At 46.5% G+C, this 17,208-nt stretch overlaps 1 protein-coding gene across 1 annotated transcript; it reads right to left on the bottom strand.

Annotated features, from left to right (window-relative positions):
• Positions 1 to 5,787: 5,787 nt before the first annotated feature.
• On the bottom strand, positions 5,788 to 8,220 carry LOC135371952 (uncharacterized). Its single transcript, XM_064605768.1, has 3 exons — positions 8,201 to 8,220; positions 6,135 to 6,708; positions 5,788 to 6,048 (listed from the first exon to the last, which is right to left on the bottom strand). The coding sequence occupies exons 1-3, from the start codon at positions 8,218 to 8,220 to the stop codon at positions 5,788 to 5,790; spliced, it is 855 nt and encodes a 284-aa protein (XP_064461838.1).
• Between the last annotated feature and the right edge of the window lie 8,988 nt (positions 8,221 to 17,208).

Below are 17,208 nucleotides of genomic sequence, written 5' to 3'. Positions count from 1 at the left end.
CCGGACTAGTGTTTTATAAAGTAACAGTTTTGGTGAACGAGGAGCTGCGGAAAAATTCCGCCGTAAGTAGCCTAAAGTACTGTTAGCGTTGTTAATAACGGAATTAATATGGAGCGACCAGGTAAGAGAGGAAGTAATGTGGACACCGAGGTACTTATATGACGAAACATGATCAAGGGCGGTGTTGTACAAGTAATAAGATGGAACAGGAGTATGTGAACGAGATACGCGCAGCAACTTGCATTTGTTAACATTTAAATCCATCTTCCACGTGTTACACCAATCCATAATTTTTGTTAGATCGCGCTGTAGCATGTTAACGTCATTGTCGCATGTTACTTCCCGAAAAATGACACAATCGTCGGCGAACAGATGAATATCACAAGAGACATGGGTAGTCAGATCGTTAATGTATATTAAGAAGAGGAGGGGCCCTAGGACGGAACCCTGGGGAACGCCAGAGTGAACTGCAGAAAGAGGAGAGCCATGATTGTTAGCATAAACGAACCGATAACGGTTAGAAAGAAAATGTTCCAGCCATGTTAAAAGATTCGGGTCAATATTTAGTTTGCTCAATTTAAGCAGCAGAAATTTGTGGCACACCTTCTCGAACGCTTTGGACATATCTAGAAAAATACAATCAGCACAGGAGCGATGGTCTAATATGGGGTGTAATTTGTGAGTAAATGAAAGAAGCTGCGTTTCGCAGGAGAGGGTCTTGCGGAAGCCATGCTGTGCAAATGAAAAGAAGGAGTTATTTTCGAGGGAGGATGCTAAATGAGAACATAGCACATGTTCTAATATTTTGCAGGGAATGCTGGTGAGAGATATGGGGCGATAGTTACATGGTGAAGCTCTACAACCAGACTTATGAAGTGGAACCACCTTCCCCACCTTCCAGTCGTTAGGCGAAGTACCAGTGTGAAGTGATTGTTCGAAAAGTTTAGTGAAAATAATAGCGGAATACTGCGCAGTGCTCTTTAAGAACTTGCTGTTAATAAGGTCAACACCAAAGCTCGAGGATGTCTTAAAGATTCAATTATTTTAGCTATGCCTACTGTGTCAATCATTATAGGATCCATGGGGAAGAAGTCGTATGATTGGAAGCAAGGTAGAACGTCGCCTGTGGTGACAACGAAATTTTGACAGAATATCGAGTTAAGGACTGATGGACATTTGAGGTCTGGTATGGGTGACCCGTTCGAATCGATAAGAGAGATGACGGCATTCCGAGATGGGTTGATCGTGCGCCAAAACTGTCGGGGATTATCCAGGAGCATAGATGGCAAAGTATGCTGAAGGAAATTACTTTTTGACAATTTTAGGGCTGCTACATAGATGTCATTGGCGCGTTTGTAAACATCCCACATGAGTGATGAATTTGAGAGTTTGGCTGCACGGTACGTGCGTGTTTTGCGATTGGATAATCTTCTTAAATTGTTGTTGTACCACGGTGCATTGGCGTTGCATGAGATCGTACGGGCTGGAATGTACATCTCCGTTAGAAGATGTACCGTCGACTTAAATAGTAGCCAGTTATCATTCACAGAGCGACAATCAAATCCTTCAAGATAAGAATCGATAAAGGAAGCCAGCTCATTATTAATGGCATCAAAGTTGGCCCTGTTGTAGTCGCAAATCCTTTTACGTGTTTTTTGTGATTTCTGAATTGGAATGCAAATGTCAAAAAGAATACATGTGTGATCGCTAAGGCCAGGAAGGTAAGACACTGGCGAAGCAATTTCAGGACGAGACGTAAGGTCAAGGACAAGGTCTAATAACGTGGCAGAAGAGTTAGTTACACGTGTAGGCAGGGTGACAATTTGAGATAAGGAAAAAAGCCAACAAAGACTTAGGAAAGCGTTGCCCTCAGGAGAAGAAACTGTACACGCGGGTTCGTTATCAGACCACAAAATGTTTGGGAAGTTAAAATCTCCAAGCAAGAAAATGGAAACAGTCGGATGACGGGTGATAACTTCATGTAAGTCATCTACAAAACCGTATGGATGAGAGGGAGGCCGATAGCATACGCCAACGACGACCTTCTGATGACCTAGTTCCCTCCCCCCCCCCCAATACAAGCCCACACAGTTTCAATCTTTGTCATGACGGGGATGTGGTAAGATGGAATGTCAGAAGAAATAGCGAGCAGAACGCCGCCACCTGGACGAGAGGTACGGTCACAGCGGAAGATGGAGAAGCGTGAATTGCGTTGAAGCGTTCTTGTAATGGTTCCACTGTTTTATATCGAAGGGGCCCATCATCCACACGTCTTCGAGATATAGGATGAAGGCCGGAATCACTGGCACCAATGGGGCCTTCAGTTCGTTCCAGGCGACACGAACAAATGACACCGGAACAAACGCCAAGCTAACAGACTTCCTGACGAAAGCCTTCACTGACGGGTCGCCGCTGTACGCAGTGCTCAGTCCATGTACCTGGACCTTTCTCCATATCGCTTGGCCGAAATGGAAATGGCAGCCCCTGTGGGTTGCTCGTGGAAACGTATACAACAGTGCCTGAATCAGCGCCACTTCGAAGTCCGTCCTCACGACTGTCACTATGTGTCGGAGCTCATGGTCGCTAAGACACTCAAGGAAGCGCGTGAACGCGGCGACATACACTCCCCGTGACTTGCCGGGCAGAAGGAAATAGGCGGCATTAACACTGCATCCGTTTTTGACAGAGCTAACTGTGAGCACTTGAAAGAATATTGAAGGGCACGAAAAGAACGTGCCGTCAACGAAAACTTCGTCGGCCTCGCAGAACACCGTGAGACCTTCTTGCGTGGCGAAACACAAGATAAGGCCTGCACTCATCGTTAGGTCAAACAAAAGGAAGTCCTGTCCGTTTGAGTGTATGGGGCAGCTAGCTGCAAATCAGCTCCCATCTGAGGCAGATTCCGTTCCTGTCGGCGTTTCTCCCGGCATATGGTACTTCTCAGGCTCTCGAATGTCGGAATGTGGGCAAGAACTTCGTCCTCCACCTGCATAAAATATTTAAGTGGCGGTTAGGATATGCAAACGTGTTACAAGCGCGATAACAAATAAAAAATGCGCTAACGTTTGCTACACGCAAGCTGAAGATCTTGCCCCTGGGCAAGCTGTAGACACGCGTCGCTGTTTGAACAAGGCCTTAATAGGAAGTGCGACCACAAAAAGTTTTAGTACAAAGACAACATTTAAAACGTTACTCACATCCCCGCCCGCCATGCTGAGGATCTGGTCGTTATATATCTCCGGAGCAGGAACGTGTGGCTCTAGGTGTGCACGCGCTTTCACAGCATTCTTAAAGCGAACGTTCTGGACATCCACCGCATCTGGCGTATGGCAATGGGCCCCTGCGAGGTCAAGATGTCAATGAGTAACAAATGGCGAAAATGAACCATAAATAATGTGAACCGGCGATTAATGAGCTCGGAGCCCGAGACATAATTACGTCAGCATCAAATTCGATATCTTCCTCTGATGTCTCTGTCTCTACATCTGTACCTTTATGGGCATAGTATTAAAACGTTCTTGTCCCCGTCCTATACCTTCCGTCGCAATGAAATTGAAAAACACTTACCAGCGCTTTTCACGATGTTGTTTGCCTCCGTCAGCATACTGGATTTGCAGCCGTTAGTGCCGTACTTGCAGCATCGCCATGCAATCGTCCCGTCCTATTTGCGGCGTTGGAGGTTGTATCTGTAACCATCACGTATGGCAACATCTTTTCCCCTCTTGCTCTTAAGAACCTCCATGGCGAAATTAAGGCACGATTGCCACGAAGTGGCACGCCTTTTTAAGTCCAATGTTTGACACACAGCTTCATGTCATTGGTCATTTTCTTAGGGATTCTCAGAAAATGGTGCTCACAGAATTCTGAAGTCTGCCGGCAAAAGCAACAAAGCATGCTTGCCGTACGTGACCTGAGGGCTTAATCGCAAGTCCACCTCATGAGCTAACGAGAGCAATGGCTATCGTTCAAACTAGCGCGAGACGGGTTTCACGGGGCATATTTCGTGCTCGCTTCGTCAACGGGACAGTGGCGTAATCTCTGACCACAACTTCGACCGAACATATTCGGCTGCATACCGAAATGGGGGAAGGTACAGAACCCGAGCGATGCGCGCGGCCCTTCTCATCCTCTTCTCCGTCCTTAACACGGGCGCACAGGACAGCGAAGCAGGAGGCTACCGAATAGAACAAACGTAACGACGATATCCCCTTGGCGCAATCGCATTTCTTCGTCAACCCGTGTCGTTAAGCTGTCGGTGTCGTTACGGCCGTGCACGTGATATTAGCTCACTACGCCTGGGGCGTGAGCGCGTCAACGTCATTTCCGTCACTTCACTTCTTCAGTTTTTCGACTATTCTTTGGAAGGCAGCAAACCTGCCGTCGTCGCGTGGTTTTCGCAGTGCTCGAACAACTGCCTAGCAATACGAGGTTATGGCCCGATGCATGCAAACCAACGGTATTTTAGGGTGTATTTCCGTATCGGGACCACTCGTTTTTAATTTTTTTTGAAGGAGTTAGGAAGGTAAATATCGCAGAGAAGTGGAAGAAGGCCCTATACTGAATCTAAAAATGTAAGAATTATAAAATTCTGTGGACTAGAACTTTTTATATGCATTTCAACAACCCCATTTGATTCACTTTTAGCGCAGGGGAAACACGGGACTGCTAAGCCTAACGGAGTCGAAACTTGCCATCTTGGAAGAGGTAGGGTGCAAGAGGCACTATGCGATGCGGGCGTCGAGACTGTGCCTCGGGTTAGATCAGAAGGTCCTCAGTAAAGATGGCGGATCGCCCTCCAGAAACGGGCGATTAAATTAAATTGTTATACGTTTCACGGAAGATACGAGGCTCATTCCTGTTTAATTTCGGTACTACTTAGCTCCTCTTTCACGTAAAATCGTTTGATTTTTGTATTTATTATTTTTTCTTTGAAAAAAGCCTGTGGTCCCGATACGGAACTACATCCGTAATATATTCCGAGGAGCATTTTCGTCCACCATATAAGCTTCAGTGCATATAAGCACCAGGAAGCTTCAGTGTTGCTTTTTGTATTGTGCTACATTCCAGGAACTATGCGAAGACAGGCCAAACTACTGGGTCCGGGGCAATCGAGTGGCCCCATTTCGCCAGAATTCGTTCATTTTTAGGAAGCCTTCCAGTAAACGACCAGTCACTCGTGCAGGAATCAAGCTGTACCGAAGAGGCCACTGTTAGTATGGTATGTGCAGCTCTTGATGCTGTAGTATTAATATAGTTCTAGTCCGTAAGTGCAGAGGGGCAAGTCAGTTAGTCACATAATTGAAAATCCATGATCCAGGAACTGACAGGCACAAGGGTCCTGTTTATTTCTTTGTGCCCCCGCCAGTCACTTCTTACGTCAGCCACCCCGATGTGTCTTGTGAGCCTGTGTGACAAAGTTGTTGATAACGGCGTCTGTGGCATCATAAACTGGTACCTGGAGCATTCCGGTGTCCTATGTTGTTACTGCAATCCCACGAAACATGACAATAGTTGTATTGTGCTCTCGTTTGTGATGTGTGCGGGGCAAGACTCAGCTAGCTAAAAAAAAAAGTAGGACAAAAACACTTCACACTGCAACAAAAAAATAGTTTCTGTTTTCAAAGCATATCAATTTATTTACAGCATGCATGCCGTGCTTTTTGACTCTTATGTATAGCTTGTTAATGCAATAGACATTTAAATGTGCAGCTGATCAATGATATGGTCCATGGCACTGGACTTGGGGCCAGCAGCAGCAGTAGTAGCAGCCCTCCACCAGCATCATCCTCAGACAGCCTGGAAGCACTGGAGTACACAGAAGGCATCACAGAAGCAGCTGCTGAACACGTAGGAGGCTCCGCTGGGAACCTGGATGATGAGCCGCAAAGCCAAGTACACCTGCAGGAACAGCGTCCTGCACGGAAAAGGCGACGCACCGCTGGCACTGCTGAGTTCAGGGAGGCACCGCTGACAGAACGGAGGCTTCTGCGGGAGAGTTTCGACGCAGCCCACACCAGGGAAATGCACCTTAGGGAGTGCCACTTGAGGCTGCACGAAAAATTGGTTGACGCAATTACGGAGATCTCAGAAACACCATAAATAAAGTGACTTTTGAACCCACCTGACTGCTGTGCCCGCCGCTTGTAGTACTGCACAATTGCGTCCCGAACTGCGTCTCCATTTCCGGTCCTAACATCTGTAAAGCCCTGTGGCTTCGCATACGGGGCAGAGGTAGCGTGCAACTCAGTGGTCCACTGCTGCATGACAGGCTCGTTGAAATGTTCACAAATGCTGTTGAGCACGCAGCAAGTGCGAATCACCAGTGGCGCATTCTCCATGTCGCACTCCATTCTCTTCATTGTGTACCTAAACCTTGCCTTCATCCTGCCAAAGGCATTCTCAACCACCCCCCTGGCGTTGGACAGGTGATAGTTGAACTGTTTCTTTTCATCGTTCACGTGGGCCCTGTGGCTAAAGGGCTTGACCAAGTGAGGTGTCAAGGGGAACGCCTGGTCACACAATATTAATGGAGGGACAGCTGTCCGGTTGATCTTGGCCACGGGGGTCTTGAACAACGGTCCTTCCACGCACTTTGCCAGGCTGGATCGATGATAAACGAAGGCATCGTGGCACCGGCCTGGTGATCCCACGTTGATATACAAGAACCGGTAGCGGTGGTCCACTAGTGCAAGCAGGACGATGCTGTGCCTGGACAGAATGAGGAAAGTGGGTCAAATGTACACAATTTGTAGGCAATTACTAGACCATTGACATTCACCTCTTTTATAAGCCACACAGAAACACTGCATGCCAACTTACCAGCCCTCATAATTGTAGTAATCAGTTGCGCTCTCCTTCGGTGGCGACACCGGAAAATGGCATCCGTCCAAAGCACCGACAGCTTGTGGAAAGTCACAGAGCGCGCTGAACTCTCTAATGTGGTCGCCCATGGCTGCTGCTGTTGGCATCTTGATCCACTCTGGCTGTAGCACGGTAACGACTGCCTCGCAGAACTCTTTGTACAGCGTATTCACAGTTGAACGGCCAATACCGAAAAGATTGGCGATGGATCTGTCCTCGGCAGACGAACACAATTTGTACATTGCCACTGTCACTCTCTTTTCGACAGCAATCGCTTGGCGCATGATGGTGTTCTCCCGCTGCAGGAGCGGCCGGCACGACTCTACAATGTACCGGAAGGTCGCAGGAGAAACACGAAAGGATTGTTTGAAGAACTGTTCTCCAAGGTGCGGAAATGTGTCCTCGAACCACCTCTCGTTCCGAATATGCATCCATCTCTCCCTGTACACAGTGTCTGTACGTTCGGCGCCGACAGCACCACTTACGCCATTCAGAGAAAGGAGCCGTCTCTTGATAGCATGACCAGCTCTCGTGGCATAGTGGTTAGAGTGATCGCCTTCCACGCCGAGACTGGGAGGTGACACGGCTTCGAATCCTGTCACCGGCTGTGCTGTCTGAGGTTTTCCCTGGGTTTTCCGAAGACTTTCCAGACGAATGTCGGCACAGTTCCCCTTGAAGTCGGCCCAGGACGCATACTAACCCCCTGTCCCCCACTCCTTCTTGCTGTCCTCTCTTCATCTGTCCACGTCTATACGCCGCTCATAGCCACAGTTGCTTCGCGGCGCTAACACTGAATTTAAAAAAATTAAAAAATCTTGATAGCATGAGTTTCACTGCGCGCTGCTTCGATCTCTGCTTCAAGGCTAGCCATTGCTGCTATGATAGGCGCAATTTGACGTCCCATGCGTTCTCTTGCAACACTCATAGCGAGGCCACACGAAAAACACGGCGCTTGAAAGACAAACAACAAAACCACGACAAGGCGGAAGCGGATGTGGCTAGCGGCTATTGCGCTGCAATCCAACCCGTCAATGCGCATTCAGATTGGCCCGTGTAGCTGTGGAAATGTCGAGCACTCTTGAGGAAGTCAATGCGGATCGGCCTCAAGCAGCATAGAAAGTGCCCGTGTGACAGGGGTATAATCTATTATTGAGCAGCCAGGTATGAAGTTTTTGTAGCGCTGCAGTAGCTTTAAGGTGTAATGACGGAATGTCGACATCTTCCACAAATATATTGATATCGTCGGCATACAGGAAGCAGGTACTGGGAAGATGGTGTGGTAAATCGTTGATGTAAACGAGAAAAAGGAATGGGCCCAACAGTGAGCCCTGAGGGACACCTGTATACAAAGTTCTGCATGAGGAATCACTATCAGCGAGGCTCACGTACTGCTGTGTATCTACGAGGTAAGTCTTGAGAAGTGAAAGTGGTGTGCCTCTAATACCGTACTGCGGTAATTTTTCAAGCAAGATATTGTGATTGATAAGATCAAAGGCTTTTGTGAGGTCGACGAAAATACCCATGGTAACTAATTTTGCTTCAATATTAGACCTAATTTTTTCTGTGGCGTGCACGAGCGCAAGAGAGGTGGACTTTCCTTTACGAAATCCGAACTGTGAGTAAGTAAAAAGGTGTTTAGACTCAAAGAAATTTTCTAGGCGTACCAGCAAAAGCTTCTCCAACACCTTGCCGATTGAAGACACCAAGGAACTGGGACGATAGTTATGGACCAGGTTTCAGAAAGAGCAATAAATGACAATGTGGAATGAACTGAATTTATCACGTGCTGCAAATCATCAAAGTGCTTCGAGAGGCTCCGTATATTTAAATGAACTGCAAACGGATCAGATAACCTGGCATTACACAAACTTTCCAGGGTAACATAACTCATATTCCAATAGAAGAAAAACAAGAGAAAAAAGAACAAACAAACAAAAAGGAATGTGGTGACAATACAGAGAGTTTGAGTAGGTGTTTTCACAAGATAGAGGGAGCAGCTGCTTCTTACAGGTCTGTGAGGTCGTCGGTGTGCCTAATTTGGATAGCTTTAGCACCGTCGGAACGCCTTACGAGGATACAGCCATTGCGCACCCACACAAAGTTGTAATCGTTTTCTTTTGCTGTCACACGAGTTCGCCACAATAACTTCTTGTTTACTGAGGTGAGATTTTCGCAAAGAAAAACAGGCTTCACAGAGGACGAAGTGTGCGCGTTTTTGAGCCTGCTTTTGTGCCCAAGCCAAGTGTCTTTGAATCGGATAATGATCGGGGGTGCAGAGTCACCCACTGTAGAGGGCAGCCTATGAATCGCTTCAAAATCGGCATGGGTTAAGAGAGGGACGTGAAGCCCGATGGCAATCTCGTTTGCAGTTTCCAAAATTTCCTCGCCAGTTTTAAGAGGCATTCCCCGAATTTCAACATTATTGCGACGCCCATATTGCTCCAAATCATTAATCTGGATTTTCAATTCTTTTATCTCAGCTTGAGTTGTCAGGTCACGGTTTTCCAGCAGCGAAAAACGGGTGGATGCCTCTTTAGTGCCTTAGTATTTTTGTCTACTTTGGCCGTTAGCTCATCGTGTTTGACAGATAACGAGTTAATCTTGGATTCCACAGAATCAACTTTTTCTGGGACACAGGACATTTTCTGGTTGAGTTTGACAATTTCTCGTCAAGCAAGATACCCAGGCAGCACAATGCACTGAAAGTCGAGTGCAATAGGGGTGGACGGGTAGGTGGAAGGCCTTGAACGCACTCATGAAGCTAACGAACATTGATAAGACACATACCGTCCACCCCTATTGCACTCGACTTTCAGTACATTGTGCTGGTTGGGTAGTTGCAAGGGAAGTTTCAGTTGGCGTGTCGGATGAATGAGACTTTGAATTGTTTACGGAACATGTAGGGCAAACCCAGGCATCACGTTCAGTTGGTGAAAGGGCTCTCATACCCGTCTTTGTTAATCCGGCGCACTTTCCAGCATGGTAGGAGTGTGAACAAGAGGCGCATTTTATAGAAGCAGTGTCCCTTCCAAAAGGCACATGCGTCCAGCCGCAGATTTATTCCGCTCTCCAATTGGATGCCAATGCGCACGCGCATTATGCGCGTTCGAGCAGACGACTCTCATCTCCCACTCTCCATCTCCTTTCTTCTCCGTTCCTTCTCTTGAGTTCGCGCCAGCGTGACCTAGAGAGCCCAAGACGTCCATCGTCCACCGTGGTCCATGCGTTGTCCACGCGTGTCTCTGCCGCATTTTCCAGCCGGTGCCCAAAGGGTGTGTGATTGGAATGACATCGCCGCACGATGACAGCGTTCCGGGGCAGAGTACCGATGACCGCACTTGTGCCTTCTGCTCCAAAGCCTTCAGTGCAAAGTTCAATTTAGTGAAGCATTTGAAGAACGTGCACGGCGTCGTTCAGACGTTTCGCAAAAATTTTGGTTGTGACCAATGCTGCGGCGTCAATTTCTCGTTTCGTGAGGACCTTTTGACCCACCATGTAACCTACCATGGATTTCAGTCACACGTTGAAGAACTAAAGTTCAAGGACGAAGAAGGGTACGTGCACTGTAAAATCATAAGCATGCATGAACTAAAAGCGTTACGGCTCTGTTAGTGCTCTGTCTTGTCCTGCATGGTTTCCCCTAGGAGTGCTTATTTGCAGCGGACGAAGTTAGTCTACGAGGATGTGGTTAAAAACTATGTGTCACGCGACGGCTAGTTGTCCCTGTCTAATAAACTATATTTGACACGCGCAGATTTCCGCGCATGGAAGGACGATGAAGAGAAGAAGTCGTTAGCCAAATTTGTAACGCTGGCGCGCTGGCTAACGGCCATTGCCCTGAGGTAGAAGAAGAAGAAGAATTTGTAACGCAAAAGGCATCGCTTGGCGAGCGGTGACAGGAAAAGACATATGGTGTGTAATCGTTCAGGCACATTCATCAGTTCTGGAAGTGGGAAGAGACAGCTGAAGTCCCAGGGTAGCTGCAGGTCCGGGAAATGTTGCTTGTCAACGATGGAAATTGTCACGAAAGAAGATGCCCAAGGAGACAACATTTTTGTCACGTATCAACACACACACACTATGGCCATGACTCGAGTATAGGACATCAGTGGCTGTCACATACTGAGCGGGCAGCAATTGCAGGTATGTGGGTATGGTGTCTGTTTGTATGTATGTGCTGTGCACATCTCTAACATGTCGTCCCAGCTAAATCAGATAAAACTCATGCTAAAATAAATAAGACCCAAGAAATATAAAGACAACACACTTTCTAATTTACACTTTTGTGCTCAGAGCAGAAATGACTGTTTGAGTATGTTAACTCATTAATTAGCTAAGAGCAAAGGAAAAAAATACTGGTGAATGTAGAACACGAATCCTAATTAAAATTCGCTGGGACACGTGGACTGAACATGACTGCTACGAGGGAATATGTGTACATGCAAAACAAAGCCCCAGGAGAGCTTGTTACTGTGCTGTAGCGGTGCAGCGTAATTGATTGATGCAAGCAGTCTTGTGCATAATGCATTACTTGTAATCGATTATTTTTTCGGATAATTCTTCAACTAATCAATTACTTTACTGTGAAAGTAATTTTTCAAGTGAACAATTACTTTTCGGAGTAATCGATTACTCAGTAATTGATTACTTTTCTGGGAGAGATTAACTTATCTTTCGGATGTTCTCCGTGCCCCAAGTCAAGCCCCTCCTGCCTTCAGCCTTTGTTGGGCTGTTCTACTAAAACAAGTGGAGGTCATTGTAATAATGTTCTGGAATTTAAGGGTCTCTCTCCCTAATCTCTTCCTACACCAGTGTGATGGTACCTGAAGCTTTGGAGGTTTAGTGAGTCATGGGGAAGTTCCAGGTAATGTTCTCCCACAAACGGGTCAACGTCTTCCCGGGCGATAAATACAGTAAACGTACAGATCTACCTGCCCTACGCGTTCTCTCTCTCTCTCTCTCTCTCTCTCTTTGTTGTTGTTGTTGTTTTGTTCTCAGCTGTTCCACTGTTGCACCTTTTTTTTCTGAGGTACCCAAGACGGGTATAATTTGTGCGAATGTAGAGTAATGGCCGGAGTAACGCGTTACTTTTCTACTCGTTACTCAATTATATTTGGAGTAGAGTAATTGTTAACAGTAATCAATTACTTTTTGTGTAGAAGTAACGGCAATCAGTTTCGAGTAACGGGCACAAGTCTGGATGCAAGAGGGGTGCAACCCCACTGTTCAGGTCACACTCAGGCGAATTCGGTATCAGTGGAAGAGTCGAGTAGCCGACAAAACTGCTTCACATGTGGTTATGCTATGGATATATACTAAGTTATTAAAAATCATTTCCGGGTAGCTTTTCAGAATCTTTCCTGTGCATAGCAAGCCTGGTAGGTAATCACCTAGTACTTCTGTATTTTTATGCTTATCAGACATTCTAATTCCCCGCTTCATATTGCAACCCAAAACTAGATTCAGTTGAAGATTTGAAGCCGGCACTACATTATGTACTTTGTGAACGTTCTTTGGAGATGTCCAAAGTTGTAAGCGCCGAGTATTCATTGTTTCTAGGCAAACTGACCAAGGGTGTTCCTTTCCAAGCTTGACGAAGTTCGGGACTCTGCTGGGACTGAAATGTCATGGGTACACCTACTTACTAAGAAGGACCTCCACAACATATGCACATTGTTCAACATAAAGAACAAGGAACGACTTGACAACTGCGATTGCATCAGTGTTGAAATGTGGGTAAAGAGCATGGAGAAGCAACCTGACAACCCAGTTATCTTATTCAAACAACAAGGACAGGAGGACACCTCAGGTGCAACAAGGGTGCAGGATATCATTCTCGCTATTATGACTACCCCACAGCAGCATCTTCTGCAAACTCTTGGCACAAAAAAACTCTGCATTGATTCGTCACATGGACTAACAGGCTATGACTTTCAGCTAACAACGCTGATGACTATTGATGAGCAGGGCACTGGTCTTCCTTGTGCATTTTTAATATCAAACAGAGTAGACACACCTACAATGAAGTTTTTTTTCTCTGCTGTAAAGGAAAGAGTTGGTACCATTGAAACTCATGTATTCATGTCTGATGATGCAGCAAGCTTTTATAATGCATGGCAACAAATTATGTGTCCTGTAAAAAGGCGACTACTGTGCACATGGCATGTAGATAGAAACTGCGTGAGAATATCAACAGCAAAGTTGAAGGCAAGACATTGAAGGTAGAAATGTACAAAGCAGTACGAACCCTCATGGAGTGTATCGATCCAGTAGAGTTTGAACAGATGTTGTCTGCATTCCTGTACCAAATAGCTGCCCAGCCAGGACTGGCAGTGTTTCATAGGTACTTCCTGGACCACTATGCCTCACGGGCACCACTCTGGGCATTTTGCTACCGCAAGCATATTGGTCTAAATACCGACATGCACCTTGAAGCAATGCACCGTGTAATTAAGCATTGCTACTTACAAGGTGTTAAAAATAAGCGGCTGGACAAACTTATTACAGTGCTCCTCAAACTTGTGAGGGACAAACTGTTTGACCGCATTATAATGATGTGCATAGGCGCCGACTGCGGGGGGGCACGGGGGCCCTTGCCCCCCCCCCCCCGGAACATGAACTAGGGGGGGCGCCGCCTCCCCCGGGGAGTCCCGCAAAGAGACTGACACCAACCTTTCGGGCTCTGCGCGCCCGGGTCACAAGAGCGAAGAGGCACCAACTCCAGAAATGCATCTTGCAATTTGTAAAATATGTATCTGCCCACCATACTCATTATCACAGTAGAAGGTGAGGCGAAGAAACATAGAGGATGACACAACACATAGCCTGAATTTCACCCAAAGCAATCAGATCAATGAAACGAAGCAGTTGAAAAGGTATCAGCAGCTGCCAGTAGGATCTTCGGAACGGATATCCGTTGGGAGCGGGTTCAACTCCCGCTGCTACCTTGACCATATTCATTATATTGCGCGCATTTCGGGTCAAACACCGAGGATTCAATGCATTTTGTTCCTCTTGCACTCAGTTTTCAAAGGCGTAATGCCTTCAGTTGTGCAGATGTTCACTGTTTACGTTCTCTCTGTTCTTTCTTTTTTTTTCTGTTCTTCCTTCCTCTTGTTTCTATACCAGTTCTGCATACATCATAGGATCCCGCCTGAGTGTGTGATTCTTCAGCTTTAGTTATCTGTTCTTCATTTTTCTTTTCCTTCCCTCTTTTCGTTTTCTTTTTTCTTTGCCTTTTTTGTCTTCCCCTTTTACTTTTTTTTGGAATAACAAGCCGACATCCATCTGGCTTACCTTTCCTTTCTTTTTTTTCTTAATAAACATATCCCCCCCCCCCCCCCCCCCCGCCAGAGTATTTACTTCGCGATGCGCCCTTGCCCCCCCTGGGAAAATGAAAACTCTCCGCCTCTGATGATGTGCAAAGAGAAGACAACCCACCGTCACACAGCACTATATCAGAAGCATCAGCTTGGTACATCTATACCAGCCTCTAATGTCGAATCAGTAGACGATGGCAACTGGATCGTTTCTTCAAAGTCCCACAAAGATGTAACCTATTTTGTACAAAAAACTGGCCAGAGTTGCGCAAGTTGCATGCTTTTTTGTAGGGAATGTAGAGCATGTTGCCATGAGTACAGCTGCACATGTATGGACTATGTGATTAGCTATAACATGTGTAAGCATATACATGGTATAGTAATGTTGTGCAGCAGCAAGAATGGTAATGATGAAGTGGAAAACTGTGGAAGCACTCCAGGCTCCAGAGACAAATCTGATGTATGCCACAGCAATGCAGGCGCCCTATTTAAGGCGACACGTGTCCTGAGCAATGTGACCTCTGCAACAAACGTCGCAGAGCTCGAAAAAACAAAGCTGCTTGCTGAGTCTTCCTTAGGAAAGTTGGCGAATTGCGGCGTCACTGCTGCACAACATCGGAAACTGCAAAATATGTTGAGCCAGCTTATTTCACTCTGTACTTCGGGCAGTCCTGGACCCGCCGCCGAAGTTATGCCATACAACAAAAAGGTGGTGAAACAGCTACGGTACGTATCAACTAAACATTCCCGTGACAGCACAAACAAAGAGCCAAGGATGGAAACTCCCACACTACGGCAAAAAGAGGAAATCAGAGATTCGCTGCTTACCTGCCCAGGTGTTGCGACTCTAAAGATACATAGTGGGAATGATCACGAGTATTGACCCGTACAACTATGGCCGCTGTTCAGCAGATTTCATTAAACTGATTTAGAAGAACAACGAGCTGCCTGTTCTGAGAGTTCTTGGTTTTTTATGCATTAAATCACTGGATGGGGATTTCAAGCAAACATTATAAGCTATATCTCTTTAGCTTTTCTGTATAAGATCACCGTTTTAATGGATTATCATTCCCTATAGCAATTATGTTACGTATGTGTATGTTTGCCCGGGCCCGGCTTGACGGCTGCATACCTGGCCCGGCCCAAGCCCAAGAAATTTATAGGATACCCGGCCCAGTGTATCAGGCTGTAAAATTTGATTGGGTGTACCTAACATAGGGGTAACATAGGAGACTCCAGACTGACCTAGGGCCGACAAGGTTCAGGCCCGTTCCCGAATCGGGCCCATAATGGCCATACTCGAGCCCAGCCCCGCAAAAAGGAAGACTGGGCCGGCCTCGCGTTTTCGGGTTAGCCCGTGCAGTGCTCTACATCGTATTAATATTTATAACGTTTCTTGCACGGCTGTGAGCACAGCTTCCCTGAGCATGCATAGTCCAATTACCTGCCCATTCATGCATTCACAACTATAGTACTATACTATAATTATATGCTCTAATTTTTGCATTTGGCGGCTTATAATTATTTTCCTTTCCAACCTGATAACGAAAGGAAGAGCGTCTCGTTATCATATCTTAGCTTCACGAGTGTTCGATATGTGTCGAAACCGGCCGCCATGTTGGAGGGCCCACTGACGCCGACTGCTCCCATAGGAAACAATGGGAAGCGATTTGATTTGGAGTATTTATTGCGCTTTAAACGCTCCTCATTTCTGATTAGCACGCATCTTTCTTAGGGATCAGTGTGTTGATGTATTCCAAACGTGCGTCAGCCGTGTTCCTGTAGTTTTTAATGGTAATTGCCTTCTTTTTCCTCTCCGCTGCCTGCATTCTGAATAGGGGGTCGTACCTGTCGTGCACAAGGCGCATACGCATGAAGGTGGATTTGGTGAATGTCAACCTATAAAATTAATTATTTTTGCTCAGAAAGGTTTCGCACTGTTTGTTATTGTATGGTACTTCCGTGATACTTATACTATCTCTTCGGCGTTCACATTTAAGCTGTGTGCCGAAAAGTAAGAATGGTTGTGCGGTACCTAGAGCAGATATATTGTCCTCCCTCACTTTGCGTACACAGGTTGACAGTCACGATCGGCACATCTTTTGCACCAATGATCTTGTCAGCCGTTACAGGGTAAAAATATTTCCTTTATCGCTCATTATCAACCCTCACGACTTCTTATCAGCGAACAAAATCAACAGATCACACTCTATCACTTGGTTAACCCCGATACACTTCGGCTATATCATTTCACCGGTTATCAGTCGATAGCGTAATGAGTAATCTAACTCCCATCAGGAATTGTCTTTAGGGCACCGTCAGGTAAAATACACCAGAAACACGCGTAGAGGCATGGGCGTCTCCAAAACAGAAGGGAGCAGAAGGCACCAGTGCGGTCACCGGTACTCTGCCCCGGAACGCTGTCATCGTGCAGCGATGCAATTCCAATCACACACCCTTTGGGCACCGGCAGGGAAAATGCGGCAGAGACACGCGTGGACAACGCATGAATGACGGTGGACGATGGACGTCTTCGGCTCTCTAGGTCACGCTGGCGCGAACTCAAAGAAGGAACGGAGAAGAAAGGAGATGGAGAGTGGGAGAGGAGAGTCGTCTGCTCGAACGCGCATAGTGCGCCTGCGCGTTGGCATCCAATTGGAAAGCGGAATAAATCTGCGACTAGACGCATGTCCAAAAGGCTGCATACAGGACAGACATGTCTCGTCATACAATGACATGGTTAACAATGGAATCAAGTGGGCAAAAGCAATCTGCAGTCAAGTGGGGAAAAAGCAGCACAAAATAAAGGAGCTGGTTACAGGCTTACCTGCAAAGAGCACATGACATGTGGGCATCGCAATGTTCCCCACAAGACTGCAGAGCGTAGCAAGAAGACTGATCATTTTAAGTAGAGCAGTAGACGAGCATCAAAACAGTGTTTGTAGACGAAGCATCGAGACTCATTGCTCTTGAATATGCAGCGATCAGTAGTATCCGAAGAAAACCGGAAACAACTTCGGCGAAGGAT

Source organism: Ornithodoros turicata, chromosome 1, assembly GCF_037126465.1.
Source record: "Ornithodoros turicata isolate Travis chromosome 1, ASM3712646v1, whole genome shotgun sequence".
In the NCBI taxonomy this organism is placed as follows: domain Eukaryota; kingdom Metazoa; phylum Arthropoda; class Arachnida; order Ixodida; family Argasidae; genus Ornithodoros; species Ornithodoros turicata.
This window is presented reverse-complemented; position numbering and strand designations above follow the sequence as displayed.

Excerpts from the sequence above, each read along its gene's own strand:
- LOC135371952 (XM_064605768.1), bottom strand. The coding sequence starts at position 8,220 with ATGCAGAACTTTGTATACAG. Across the intron at positions 6,709-8,200 it reads ATGCAGAACTTTGTATACAG|GCACAGCATCGTCCTGCTTG; the intron begins GTGTCCCTCAGG and ends CATTCTGTCCAG. Across the intron at positions 6,049-6,134 it reads TGCAGTACTACAAGCGGCGG|CCTCAAGTGGCACTCCCTAA; the intron begins GCACAGCAGTCA and ends TTTTTCGTGCAG.